Consider the following 15,416-nt stretch of genomic DNA (forward strand, 5'->3'; position numbering starts at 1 on the left):
AACATGTAAGTTTGGGGTCTCTAAACCTTTCTTTCCTGTGTTTGAGAGTGAAGTCAAGAAATATTTTAATATTTCTCCAGGCAATATCCAAAGAACTGTAAAACTCTGAAGACTGCATGTACTGTGTGTGTGTGTATATGTATATACTCAACACTTGTGATCTCACGTGACTGAATATGAATTGGACTGCTTGATTAGCCGTGCTGGCCTTTGCTTACTCCCTGGGATATGAATTGTTTATGTATTTTGTAGTTGTGTGTACATGTGTTTGTATCTGCAAAGGCTCTAAATAAATTAGCCTAATTGCATAAAAAAAACTCAGTCACTTAATCGTTATGATTTCTGTGTCTGACCCAGTTATCATGGAACTCAGCGCAACTTCTAGGCAAGATCCGCCCTTCAATAGCATACACACACTACTATTGGCCAGGCGTCATGCTTATGCAAAGTAAGGTAAGCAGACAGTTGTAACCTTGACCACTCAAGGTCAATGCCTAATAAATAAAATAGAAATCTGCCAACATCACAGGTTTTCTTTTTTGTGGAAGCAATTTTCACTCAAAGATGAAACAACATGCAATAATGAGTCATAAGCATATAATGTATCCTATCCATTGGGCTGGTCATATCTCCATTGTGGATATTGTGATATGATGGAAGTGTAATTTTACTTTGGAGCATCGTTGCTCCAATAGATAGAATGCCTTTATTGTCATTATACACAAGTACACGGTACTTGTGCAACGAGATTAAAGCAATCCCTTTGCAGTGTTGACACAAAAAAAATATAAGAATATAACAGTATAAAATATCAAAATATAAAGTCAAAGATATAAAGTGTAGTGACTGTCTAGAGTAGTGACAAAAAAATACAAGAATATAACAGTATAAAATATCAAATATAAAGTCAAAGATATAAAGTGTAGTGACTGTCAAGTATACATATATAAATCAGCTTGAATAAGCATAGGTAGGTGTTAACACTCAATAAATAATATTGCACAGTGATGGAATGAAATGATTAAGTACTAATATTAAGTAAATAAATATTGCACAGTAATGGAAAGGTTAATGTATTAAATATTGCACTGTATGAAATGAAATTGCACAGATTCCAGTGTCCTATGAGGTATTATGTAACAGTAACAGTATAACAATAATATTGCACAGTCGGACGGAATGAAGAAGACAGTCCGGGGGCCGGGGGGGGGCTGTGGAGTGGAGTCAGTGCATATGTGAGTTCAGGGGTGAGTTCAGGGTGGTTATGGCCTTCGGGAAGAAACTGTTCTTGAGTCTGTTGGTCCGTGCTCTGATGCACCTATAGCGCCTTCCTGAGGGCAACAGGTCAAAGAGATCAGAGCTGTCCTTTATGATGTTCTCTGCTCTGCTGAGGCAGCGGGAGGTGTAGATGTCCGTCAGGGAGGGGAGAGGGCAGCCGGTGATCTTCTGTGCTGACCTTACAACCCTCTGCAGCCTCTCCCTGTCTGCCACGGTGCAGCTGCCGTACCAGACTGTGATGCAGTAGGTCAGCAGGCTCTCGATGGATGAGCGGTAGAAGGTCAGCAGCAAGTTGGAGTCCAGGTCGTACTTCCTGAGGACCCTCAGGAAGTGTAGTCGCTGCTGGGCCTTCTTGATGACCGCTGTGATGTTGGCTGACCAGGAGATGTCAGCTGAGATGAGGACACCAAGAAACCGGAAGGTGTGGACCCTCTCCACACACTCGCCGTTGATGTACAGGGGGGCTAGGTCGGTGCTCTTCTTCCTGAAGTCGACGATGATCTCCTTGGTTTTCTTGGTGTTCAGAGACAGGTTGTTCTCCGAACACCAAGCTGCCAAGTTCAGGACCTCCTCTCTGTAGGCTTACACATACAAAACAACCAAACAATATAAACACACTACTATACACATAGGCCTACTCTAAACAGAAACCATATAGAGGCATAAGTGCAATACAAATTATTTAAATGTGGAACATAGTGCAAAGGATACTGGGATAAATAGTATTTTATTATACAAAATATATAATAGTTTAATACATAAATAAACATGTTACACTCTTTCCAAGATTCCTTTATAATTTTATTTTCCTTATTTTCACACTTCACTGAGACATTGCTGCAAATACAACATACTTATTTACAATATACTTATCAGCATGAGACGGGAGAGGCTTCAAGTTGCAGCCATAGAAGGATTTTTTAGTTTGCCTATAATCTGCATTTACTTTAGAGACGGACATATATTTTTAAATATATATATATAAAAAAAAAAGTATTTTATTCATTAGCATGATAGTTGACGCGAGCTTTTACTTTGAAAAGTAAGAGCCAATTGTTTTGGGAAAGTACTGGAAAAGTAGTTTATTCCAGATGCGAGCCTTTATTTTGAAAAGTAGAAGCTCGAGGAAGGCACCAGGTGGGAAGGCAGAAGAATTTTTTTTTAGTTTGCCTATAATCTGCATTTATTTTATAGACAGACGTAGAAGTATTTCATTCATAGCATGATAGTCGACGCGAGCTTATTTTATTCCAGATGCGGGCTTTTATTTTGAAAAGTAGAAGCTCCGGGATGGCACCAGGCGGGACGGCATGAGACGAGTCGGCATGACATGGGACGCTCCAGGCTGCAGCCATACACTCATGTGGAGAGCGGAGAGTTGTTATCCCCTCCTGTGGGGGCGGCACTTAATGCGCTCTGTTTTCCATAACAACCGGGCACGCTTCCTCCTGATTGGCTACTCCTACATCCTGTGTTTTCAGGCTTTGCTAGCTGGCAGATGCTATTTTGAACCATACTTCCTTCGTGAGCAGCACTGGATTAACGAGTGCATCTTAGAAAAGGAGTAAGTCAATAATAACATACTTGGCTTTTCGGCGTCAGTTTCAGTGAACGAATACGATAAGTAGACACGGATAAATAAAAAAAAAAAGCCGTTAGTTGTTACTAAACGGGCTAACGTAAGTTACTATTGAGAACAGTTCTGCGGGAAAACTCACGGTAACTGTCTGAATGTGAAGCTTCCAGTTCTCATTCATAATAAAGACAAGTAAGTTGCCGACACAGTTCCTCAAGATGCACCGGGGATGGACGTTTGGACGCCATTGCTAATGCTGAGTAAGGTAATGTCTTGATAATGTTAAAATCAGCTCTGGAATCCACGTCTCTTCGTATCTCCTATTTTATCTCAGTCCAAACGGTTCCGTCCGTTGAGGAACATCCGACGTTTGTGACGTTACTTAAAGGAGCTTGGTATTTAGCTAGCTACGTCTTTTGGTGTTATGAAGGTTGAGCGACACATCATCACATATGAAATCAGTGCCACTGGTTAAAGAGACATAAACTCCTGAGAGGTTCAGTAATGGACGAGGTATTCAGATACTTTACTAGCTAAATGTAGACGAGGCATTGCAACAATGTACAAATAGCCTACACCATAACAAATATTAGGTCTACCTCAATAAAGGTGAATAGAATATTTGTTAACGGCAGACATGTCATAGTAGGAAAAGCACAGGTGTATTCAAAACCATTAATGATGGCTGCATTCCACTTAGGAGAGGCCCTGGTGCTGAGCATGCTGACTCACTGAAATAGCTCACTGGGACACTTGATGGAATGGACCCATCGTTAAGGTTATCAATTTCAGCTGTGCTTTTCCTTCTAGAACAAGTCAAAAATGTATTTTTCTAGCCTACCATCAGAAAAGTACCTTAAAGTAAATGGCCCCTGTGAGTGTTACTTTTTATGTTGTATTTCACTGTGTATTTTACTCATGGATTAATGTGAGCATTTTGCTGTTGCTCGTGGTGAAGTTAATCTTAACAGCATACAGTTAGGTAGGTTAATTGATAACAATGCATCATATGTTATAAATTCAATAGGATTTGAATATTAAATCTGGATCTGTAAAGTAATGACTACACTGTAGCTGTCAGATAAATGCACAAATACCTCATATTTTTTCCTTGAGTACATCTCTGATTTTAGGTGGGAATTAGCCAACCAGGGGACACTGTGGGTCATCACACTGTAGAACTATTACGTTCATATGATGTTTGCTGTTATTGTTTGAATGTCACATACATACAATTAAAAATATATAAAATACAAATCGTTTAGACAGAATGTCTGACTGTGACATGTTGCCGTTGGAAACGAGACAATCCTGTCGCAGACAACACCTCAACCTTGAAAGCATGGTTTCAGCAGCATGGAGCACTAAAAATCAGACCCAAATGGGGTCCGCAGATTCGGTCTGGTCCGGCTAATAATGTCTATGCTGTCTGTTCACAGCATGGACCACACCAACCCAGAGGTACTTGAAGATCCTGGTGGAGAGGCAGCAGGTGACACACACACACACACACACACACACACACACACACACACACACACACAACACCCACACCTCTGACCTAAATCCTCCACCACAGTGTGGAGACGATGATGCGGGCGTACCAGGATTATCATGGGTGGGAATCTAAGGAGAATGGGGGGGGGCGGTTGGAGCGGACAGTGAAGATGGCAGTAGGGGGGGGGGGGGGGGGGGGAGCAGGTTTTGGACCAGAAAGTATAAGACAGTGGCAGATGGTTTTAATGTGTTGTCTCTGAGCCCCAGCACATTGGATTTGAACTGAAAGAAAGGAGTCTGAGGTTGTTTACATCTTCATCAGGCCAGATATCGCAAATATTGAAACTTTTATTCAACTCTTAAATGAACTGTGGTGTGTGTGTGTGGTGTGTGTGTGTGTGTGTGTGTGTGTGTGTGTGTGGGTGTGTGTGTAACATTTTGCTTATAACACTCTGATTGGTTTATTGCATATTACGCCAAAACACACCTAATAAATAATGACGCGGAAGGCTTATATCATAAATACTAGAAATACTAATACTAGAAATACTAATACTCTGTAGGGATGGGACGATATATGCTTTTCAATTCTTTTACAATACATGGGTGCCAATTTTTATTGCTATTTTCATTTATTGCGATTCTAGAAGAAGAAGAGATAATGTCAATACTATCCAACATTGGATAGTATTGACATTATCTCTTCCTTCATTAAGAAAAACTAAATTTGAATAACACACTTCTTAAAAAAAATATATCATGAGACATTTCAAAAAACGACTCGTTTTCTAAGAAGAATGCACATTGCATGTCCGTCTGACATTAATTTCATCTGTAAAGTATGTTCACCCTTGTCAACTTTTTCTAAAAAGACGGCAAGTGTGAAACTACAAAAAGGCCTTAGTCAACTTTTTCTCGTCAGACGGAAAGTGGGAACATGGCCTAACGTGGATCTTCTGCATGTTCTGCTTTCGCTCTGTTTTGCTGGAAACAGACATGATTAGGGTTGGACATCGTTTGGATTTGAACAATTCTGATTCCAATTTCAATTCTTCCTTTTGATTCCCTATTCCGATTCTTTGAGGGGTAAAGTTAAAATGGGTCACATGCCTATTTTCACGAATAAGAGGAAAGTTTTATTTTGATTCACTGGTGGTTTGCAGTTTTACAGCGCCTTTCCGATGTAAAATAAGCCCCACTAGAACGCTGCTGTGCTCCAAGGCTGCAGCACAACAAGCGCCTGGCCGCTTTGGAAACCAAAAACTTGCGCATATTAAATTGGGAAGTGGTGATCGGATTTGAAACCAAATCCTCTAAACATTTCCAATAAAGAATTCTACTGGAATCGTAATTTTTGAAACAATTCCAAGGAGAAATCCGTTCTCGAGTCCGAACCCAATCCTAGATGTAGACATAAAAAATATTAAGGTGAATCAATGGTAAATATAACTATATATTGATTCTAGGGAAAAGAAACTATTTTAAAAATAGTCCCTAAAAGAATCACAATACATATCATTTTCTTTCCTTTTTCTGTACTTTTCTTCATGTTCATCCAGTGGTGATACCATCATGTTGATGCTTTCTCTGATTGTGCGTGTTGTTTGTCTCTCTCTTTCAGAACGGGAGAATTCTAAGTCATTGTGTCCAGAAAAAGAGCAGGTTAGAACCTTTTTTTTTTTTTTTTTTTTTTCCAAAAAATTGGAAAGTGTATTACACATTTATGTGAAAGGGGTTGCTTGTAGGGGTGGCACGGTTCATGAAAAAATATGCGATCCGTTTCCCATGTCTCGGTTCTGAGCGTGTGTACGTCACACGGTTCGACCCGTGCGTAATGTAGCCTCGTGCCCGTATGTGAACTCAGACAGTGTGTTTCCCTTTCGCGCGAAATAAGAGGTGTGGACAAGTTACCAAGAAAACGTACAGCGAAAGACGTTACAAAACATGTCAGACCGTCCTGCCAACCTGTATACATTTTAACATCAATGTACGCTGTAACGTTTTAGCACTTTGAAGTCGCTGAAGCAGCCACTGTTTCAGTCCTGGCAGCTCTCTGCAGCAGGCAGGGCTGCTCAGTTCCCCCCGCGACTGACTGACTGACTGACTGACTGACTGACTGACACTGACACACACACACACACACACACACACACACACACACACACACACACACACACACACACACACACACACACACACACACACACACACACACACACACACACACACACACACACACACACACACACACACACACACACACACACACACACACGGTGGATGCAGGATAAACCAGAGATGAGACGTACAGGATGACCTAAATTAAGGACAGCTACTCTAGTCATTGTTAGTGTAATGATAAAGTCTAATAAAAAGTTTATCAAACTGTATGAATGTGTGTCCCAGGCCAGGACAGGAAACTAACAATGTAAAGATCAATAAGCCACTGACAGACATGTTCAAATTAGATACATTCAATAAATTATTATTTTTTGTCTTAAATCCACCAGCCATTTTCATATTACACCAACATCTGCAGCACCCTGAGCCTTTTTGGTAAGGTTACTAGGAAAATTCAGCCCAGAGTACTTTTATTCTCCCCAAAACAAGTTTCCTTTTTATTTTTAAAGAACTATGCCAAAGCGTAATCTAGGTTTATTTATTAAGTGTTTTTATTAGTGCTGTCAGTTAAACGCGTTTTTAACGGGGTAACCCAAACCCATTTTAACGGCGTCTATTTTTGTATTGGGAGATTAACGTTCTTTTTGGCCTGGCAAACTTTGTAGTTTTTTACACATGCAGTTGCAACAACTAGTAATGTTAGAAAAACTACAACACCCCACTGGATCTAGCTAGACCGGAAATAAATCAACAGGCACGCCGCACACACGCTGCAAGCCGGCCAAAGAGTAGTAACGTTATGTTTTGCCTATTGAGTTTTGTGCCATCTATATCTGCATATTTCTGTGTTGTACTGGCTATGAAAACAAATCACCCTCTGTGACAGTACATCTTAATCTAATATTTAAGATCCCGTTCAATAATATTTCTGGGAATTTTCTCTTTGTTTCTTTCAGAGAAAATGCAGTTCCTGCATGGCGGCCGAGGATCTGACCCCTAATGGTACTGTGTATACATGTGACAGCGGCACATATGTACAACACTGCAGCCCGCTGCAGGAAGAACTGTGCCCACAAACACAAGCTGTGTTTAAAACTGTTCCCTATCTCAGAAATAGTTCCCTATACGGTGTGTTCGCCATTTTGTAGTGGTGTTCAAAATCTCAGCGGGTATTTTCATTCACTATATAGTAGGGCTGTAACAATACACCAAACCCACGATTTGGTTCGTATCACAATTTCTGACCCACGATACGATACATGAAGCTGCCTTCAAGTGCGGTCGGAAACGTCAAGATCTGTAAACGATCTGACGGAAAACAATAACTGTGAAACCTGAAGTCTACATTGGGAGGGGGGGTAAAGAACACAACAGGACGTCACACTAATGGCTGCTCAACCCTGTGGCAAATCACCGCAAGGCTTTTTTTGGTCTGAACGCAGCCTTAGTCTCTCCAGTGTGCTGAAAATTCCCCCCCCCCCCCCTTTTCTGCCCCTGCAGGTTCCTGGTCACAGAGTTCCATCTCCCGTTCCCTGCAGCGAGCTGAGACGTTACTCAGAAGCACCTTTAATCCCAAGCTCAAGTGGCTCTTCCATGGCCGCAGTCAAGACGAAGAAGAGGAACATTTTGTAGCCGCTGCCAACCTGGTGTCCCGGTCCTCTGCACGTCTCCTGCGCCTGCAACAAGCTCTTCTGACTGTGGCCCCCCAGTGGCAGCCGGTCGGACCTCACCTGGTGAGTTCCAGGGATTGCAGGGAAACAGAATATATGGTGATCAGGAGTGTGCAAAAAAAAAAAAATTCACATTCACGAATCGATTTAACCTCTACCAATTCAAAATCAATTCATAGAATTCAAAAAAATCAATTTCATTTTTCATTTCATTTTTTTTTTTAAATGTTTTTTGTAATGGCGTGTATACTTTCACATGGAAAAAGTAACTACACCTACATACTGTGCATCATTTTTTGAGAATAGTTTTTGAATCAAAAATCGATTTTAATTGAATCTTAAACCTAAGAATCAATCGTGCACCCCTAATATTGATGTGTGTGATGACTATCCTTCAGCACTCACTTTACAAGAATTACCTTTGTAGCTCCAATTTGTATTTTAAGTGTCATAGAATGTCACTCTACTATCAGAAACCATCAGGATTTATATCCAATTTATTTTTAAATGAAATGTTTATTTGGCTAAGGATAAGGATATACTGTACACACTATTAATCAAGGCCCCCCCCAGACACATTTTTAAATATGTAAAAAATGCTCTGTGTGATAAGGGAGACCAGAGGTCTTGAAAAATTTAGCTAGAGAGAGCAGATGAATAGAAATGTCATATTGCACAGTAGGAGGGGACACAGTAATACATATGCATAGTGACGAATATTGTCAATTTATTAATATTGAGGAGGTGACGCACCGTGATATTGATTTGAATCGTTGACAGGATAATCGTAATTGAATCGTGAGACCAGTGAAGATTCGCACCCCTATTCCCTACCCTTGTCTCTCTCTTTCTTCCCCTGCAGGTGTGTGTTAAAGGCCTCCCAGCAGAGGGTGGTGTTCTCTTCCTGCCCTCCTCCCCCTCCCTGCAGGGCCACTACACAGCCCTGCGGAGGCTCCTGGAGCAGCGATGCCTGCTGCTCTTTGTACATGAGTACACCAGAAGGGCTCGCCTAGCAGCAGCATACATATCCAGAGTGAGCCACCTGCTGGAGGGGCAGCTAAAGAAATCCCACCTGACACCTAGCCAGGTTAGGCACACTTAAACTGTTTCTATAAGCAGACTTTGTGATATGAACATTAAATCAAAGTATTCAAAGGCAGGGTTGAGATATGAATGAATGACACATTCAGTCCACACAGAGGTAGGGTCAAGGCATCATGAGACCATTAACTCAGTTTAGATTAGCCGCAGAACATTTGTTTCTATATTATAGGAGCAATTACACAGTGCTGGTATCATGAATTACTGAATGATTTTAATAATTACAGTGACGTTACAAATTGCAGCCCACATAGGGATACAGTTGGACTGCTTGTGTTTCAAAAGCATCCTAAAATCATTTTTTTTTTTAAATAACAGACATCAAGGAAGAAGCCAAGGCACTCAAAATAAATATATAAAATGCCTTTAATGCATCTGGCACATTCTAAATGGAATAAGATAAAGACAACTCGCGTTTTGGCGTCCAGCCTTCTTCAGGAAGTTACAGGCACAGGAGTGGGGTGAAACAATGTAAAGCACCAGCTGTGAGCACATCAACAGGTGCAGCCACTCAGCAATCAAGGTCAACCCCTCTACATCAGTGTTCACTCAGTCGACCACAAAAAAATGCAGCGGGGGGGGTGGCGGCGCCGGCGCCGGCATCGTCCCCAAAGGTCAGTAGGGTGACTTCTCAAGACAAAAAAAAACATAAAAAGGAAAACAAGCCAGAAGAGAAGATTCTAAACCAAATCCATAGTAATAACATACAAAACAGAAGACCGTCTAAAAGAAATCTAAATCTTCATTCTGTCCAGGGAAAAGCTTTCATCTTAATAATCCAGAAGCTTTCATGCTGGTTAAGCTGTATGATCCTATCACTACCAGGTATTGTTGCTGGGATACTGTAAATATCAATACTAGGGCTGTTGGCACAAATTCCAAAAGTCAAATATAATTATAATAGAAAAATCAGTACTATTTGAATGCTAAAATTACTATTCAAATGAGATTTCTATTTTTTCTTGTTTTCTTGTTTTAAAAAGGTTGGCTTACTTAAAATAATCTCCCTCTTGTCATGTCACGTCTGATGAACAAATAGCTTTCAGGATACATGGGTTGCTGTTATGTTTTCCTTAAAAATGTCTAACCATCAGATAAAAGAAATGTTTGTATTTCTCAAAGTCAGGTACTGAAAATAGAATAATTTTGGTATCTGTACTAAATCTCAAATACTGTATCAGCACTTGTGTAGAAACATTGTAAATGGTACCTGTGGGGCTTATTCATAAACACAACCTTTCTCCTCCTCCTTTTCAGACCCCGTCCAGCTGGCCTTCAATCGGGGTTGGTCTGGGCTCACTGAGTCAGGAGCTCCGGGTCCATCTCAACCACTGGTCCTGTCTATTTTCTAAAGTCCAGTCGGACCACTATCTGAGACCTGCTCTGGTCCAGCAGACCAGGCTGCTGGCGGAAATCAAACAGACTCTGGACTTACTCGGTCTGCAGGCACTGGTTTTAATGGAACATTATGTTTATGTCATTCTGTCTGCTATCGCCCACACGGAATTAGACTGTGTACCTAGAGAAGTCTTGGAGGATATTTTAACAGGTACAGCCCTGTATAACCAGGCAGTGGGAGAGCAGAGAGCGCAGCACAGCGCCACCCAGCTGAGGACTGCGGTATTACAGCAGACACATTGTTCCACACTGGATTCCAGTCTTCCAAAAAGCTTCACAGCAGGGCATCAGCCCGCTGCCTTCTCAGTCAAAGAGTTGATGATGGTTTTAGCAGTGCATGAAGCAAACAGGGCAGCCAAGCAGCTGCTCTGCTGGGCCTCTGAGCAGAGCTACCACACGTGTCAGGTTCACACCAACCACGAGGCCTATGCATGTTCTGAAAACTGTGTTTGTCAGGGGGCCCGGCTCAGCTGTGGGGCCTCTGCACTGAGATCTGAGTGGACCTGGGAGCAGCTGCAGCATACCTACCTTATTTCCTCTCCTCTCTTCTCTAATTATCCCCCCTTAGAGTCATCATCTCGCCACACCTGCCATAAAACTCCCCCTGTTTATGTCCCTGACCATCATTTGGACAGTACTATTTTTGAAAACCATTATCCTGTATTAGCCAAGCCCACATTTGTGCAACACAGACCAGATGGCTCTATCAAAGACCAAACCAGCCGTTGCCAAACAAACATACCCCAGACTGGTCTATCCCAGACAAATGCAGAAGGGTTGGCCCAACCAAATCTAGAAAGACAGACAACTTTAGGAAACCTTAAACTACCGCAGTCTGTTTCCCCTCCTTCAACCACCTTTCACCATCGTTTAGCCCTGCCTCTGTTAGGGTGTTGCCGGCAGGACCGTTCCTCAGTAGAGCAACTTTTTCAGGTGCTGGTTTCCTCCAGTGACCTGCTGGCTCCACTTGTTTCACACACATCTACACCAGAGGCACCGACTGAACAACTCCCAAATACGAGAACAGATGTGTTATCACCAAATGGAAAGAATGACTTGATCATTTTAAATGATCCGACCATAAATGCAGCAGGTTCAGTGGAAGGCAATAGTTTGAGTACAGAAGTCAACAAGGACCAAAAGGTGGAAGGACCTCTGCAGGAATGTGATGAACTGGAAATAACAACTGGGAAAGACGCCAGGTAATGAAATTAACCATTCACTGGCCGTCATTGATCCACCATTGTTAAGCAATTTGTTCAAAGCATTCTGAGGCCCTGGATGCCTTCGGATCATCTAAAACCATTCCTGACAGAATTAGACGTATTTGACTAAGACTGGGTCTCGTTCAAAAATGTTCTGTACTGGTACCGATACTCACACCTTGGCTTTTAATACAGCTACCTAAACAGTACTTTTTTTTCAAAAGCAATTTTATGAAACAAAAAGACATGACATCACGGCACAAATCTTTTTATTTATTTCTCAACTCCTACTGCGTGATCCCCGTCTCTTTGTAACGTGAGTTTTTCCTGTGTGTCTCTACGACGTGTAACGTTAGACAGCCAATCACAGACATCTTGGTAGAAGTATGCGGCTTGGCTCACTTAAGCTGACGAGATTTGCTCCTTAGCTATTGAAATTGGGTTTTGAATGACAAAGCATTTTTAGATACTCCATACCTTAGAGGCAATTTGGGCAGTATCTAAGAAGTCTTGAATTCTGTACCCAGCCCTACATTTGACTCTTGCTGGAACATAAAACCCGGTCTACTTCATGCAATGATTGGCCCAGAGTTTGAACTTCTCTCTCATACTCTCTTATTTACTGCCTGCCGTTTACGGTGTTGTCAGCCGTGGTCAGAGCCGTTATGTTTTTGGGTTGTCCGTCTGTTATTTCTTAAAATTTGACGTAAAGGCCCACTTAAACTAAAGTATGAGCATTTGAATTTGGTGGTCAAAGGTCACTGGGACCTCACATAACACAACATTTGGTCATAACTCCAGAATTGCTGCGCTACTTTTGAGAAAATTTTCACAGAAAGGCCTCACAGGAAAAATGATATGAGTGATGAGATTTTACACCTCAAAGGTCAACATCACTGTATTTTGATGTGGATACACCGCTGAAGCACTCTGGGATAGGAGACAAAAATGCTTTAGGTTGTGTCCATTTCTTTAAACCAATCACAATTGTCTTGGGTGGCGCTAAGCTCCAGATGCAGCGATGGTGGCTCTGCTAAATAGTTAATAGTGGTGGCAGCCCTGAGTTTTGTTGCTCTTTAGGTGACCACACTCCCAGTTGGCCAGTCCCTGTTCTATAAATGAGTGTTTGTGTCCTTCAGCTCAGGTTTTGAAAGCCCAGAGAAGAAGGAGACTGGGGGAGCACCGGGGACAACGGCGGAGCCAGATTGTCTCCATTGGCCTCACTCGGTACAGTGGTTGGACCTCGGTCAGTCGCTGGTGTTTGCCGAGCTGTTTGGACAGTACCGCACGCTGCTGTGGACTCTGTGCAGCAAAGCCCTGTGGCTGCAGCTGCATGTGCCACAAGCAGGAAGCACTGCAGGAAGCATCAACCTCCAAGACAAACACAGGGGGTTCCAAATCCTGCACAGGATCAGTCAAGCTTCACAGAACGGTAAGAAGATAATGGCATGTCAGATTAAACAGTGTCAATACAGCACATGCTTTTACATAGTCACCTATGACTGGAACTCTGATTGGGTATCGAGAACCGGTTCCAACTTGGAATCGTTTCAAAAGTTACGATTCCAATGTTAAATTGGGTTTACAAATCCAATCATCGGTTTCAGATACAATATGCACAAGTTTTGGTTTCCGTGGCATCGACCGTACTTCCAGGTGCTTGTTGTGTTGCAGCCATGGAGCACAGTAGGCTGCGATCTAAATTGTGGCTTTATTATAGGTTAAGAAAGCCTGGTTAAAGGTGTAGTAGGTTAGACTTGTAAAACTAACTTTCTGTCATATTTGCTGAAAATGACCCTATGTTTGAGTAGAACTACATGAAGTAGGTAATATAAAAATTAATTTGTGTGTGTGTGTGTGGGGGGGGGGTTATCGCACAGAAGGGAAGGGGGAAGGGACGGGATGAGGAGGAGGGAGGGGTGGACTGCACGTGGTGTCTACAATAGATCTGTTTCAAGTTCAAGTTATTAAACATGGAATTGTAAACAATAGGCACCACTGAAAAAAGTGATAGTTTAATTTTAATTCTATAATGATATATGATATGTTGCAGCATTACGCAGTGTGTTTATTGCGCCAGTTAATATTGCAATGAAGATTAAATAAACAATAGCCTTACTGTGTACATGACACCTCTGGGTTTTATGCTGTTTGTTGTAGATCTGGTCGCCAAGGAGTGCAGAACCATGCTGGAGGACTTCAGTCTCTATCTGTTAGTCATTACAGCACATGCTCTGTGGACTAGGTTAGAGCACACACACACACACACACACACACACACACACCACACACACACCCACACACACACACACACACAACAACAAAAACACACCACACACACACACACACACACACACACACACACACACACACACACACACACGTTTTTCATTTAAGATTTCTAAAAATGTATACAGCATAGTACTGCAATACTTTCTATGGCAACACTATCAATACACAGTATTATATATGTGTTGGTCAGGTTGTCTGCTTGACAATCCCATTTTGCAGCAATAAAATTGAAGTGATATGAAAAAACTGAGAAATGCTTCTTTTTAGATAAAAAGATGTTGACAAAGTTTTCCAATCATTTGAAATTGGGACAATTTAAAAGTTGGAAAAAAGGTAATAAACTGCAATATATTGCAATATGTTTAAAATGTTTAAAATAGCAATAATAGTATGATATACTCATAAGTTCATGAACCCATGCTAAAGTTAAAGAGAGAAATAAAAAAGCATCTTTTGGAAATTGAATTTAATGCCTTAATTAAAAAATTAGGAAAAATCCAAGCCTTAAGGACACTAATTTTCTTTATATTTCTTTATATTTAGATATGATGAAGGGTACGTGATGTGATGGATAAACAAACCTTTTTCACTGAAGCACTAAATTGACTGAATTTTTCTGTTGCATTAATTTGTCACGTTGTCTCTGTGTTGTCACACAATGTCTGTCTGTCTTCAGTGATGTGCAAAAGTTTAGGTTCAGCTCTGAAAGATAAGTGTCTCACAGATGTGAATCAGGGCAGCAACTCTGTGACCATGGGGCACCTCCTGCTGCTGTCCCCTCCTCTCCGGTCATCTCTGTACTGCCACCGCTCAAACAGCAGAGCCTCAGGTAAAAAAAGCATACACACACGGTTTCCTTCACAGTAACTGACTCACACCAACAGCGTGCCTTTGTGCAGTATTACCTAATTACCAGTGTGTGCCAACATGGCACTGAAACAGCATCATCGCAGCCAAAGCTCCACTCTACAGGAGCAGCACAGCTCATTTCACATACGGGAAGAAGGTCCGGGGGACTTTGTTGACTTACACAGAAGCATTTCAGGGATTCCCAACTGAGGAGAGAATTAAGCAGACAGCACAGTTTACCCACAGTGTGTTATTGTGCTGTACCGTCCCAACTCCCTGTAGTTCCTGACTTCGTCAAGATGTATTTAAACTCATGCTGGAGGGTTATACTTAGTTGATTGACAGATCAGTTTTGAACTACTACAAAGAACTACTACAAACTATTATTTTTTTTTTGACTGTTATTGCCACTCTCCATTCTAACCCCAA

General features: G+C 41.6%; 1 protein-coding gene and 1 long non-coding RNA gene across 7 annotated transcripts in view; one reads left to right on the forward strand and one right to left on the reverse strand.

Moving 5' to 3' along the window:
* Window positions 1-208: 208 nt before the first annotated feature.
* Window positions 209-7,856, reverse strand: LOC116669848 (uncharacterized). Its single transcript, XR_004326873.1, has 3 exons — window positions 7,732-7,856; window positions 3,336-3,340; window positions 209-221 (listed from the first exon to the last, which is right to left on the reverse strand). It is a non-coding gene; the product is annotated as an uncharacterized LOC116669848 (long non-coding RNA).
* ccdc142 (coiled-coil domain containing 142) overlaps window positions 2,532-15,416 on the forward strand; it is a 38,347-nt gene continuing 25,462 nt past the window's right edge. For 4 of the 6 annotated variants that reach the window (XM_032499908.1, XM_032499909.1, XM_032499910.1 and 1 more), the window contains exons 1-3: window positions 13,028-13,278; window positions 14,007-14,091; window positions 14,815-14,967. In XM_032499908.1, coding sequence (XP_032355799.1) covers window positions 14,076-14,091; window positions 14,815-14,967 — 169 coding nt within the window. In that variant the 5' untranslated portion in view covers window positions 13,028-13,278; window positions 14,007-14,075. Of the gene's footprint in view, window positions 2,843-4,293; window positions 4,347-5,972; window positions 6,014-7,428; window positions 7,475-7,972; window positions 8,206-9,004; window positions 9,230-10,500; window positions 11,844-12,969; window positions 13,279-14,006; window positions 14,092-14,814; window positions 14,968-15,416 lie in introns of those variants that run through there. The other 2 variants (XM_032499905.1, XM_032499906.1) reach the window with 2 other exon arrangements.

The sequence above is a fragment of the Etheostoma spectabile genome, chromosome 20, assembly GCF_008692095.1.
Source record: "Etheostoma spectabile isolate EspeVRDwgs_2016 chromosome 20, UIUC_Espe_1.0, whole genome shotgun sequence".
Classification (NCBI taxonomy): domain Eukaryota; kingdom Metazoa; phylum Chordata; class Actinopteri; order Perciformes; family Percidae; genus Etheostoma; species Etheostoma spectabile.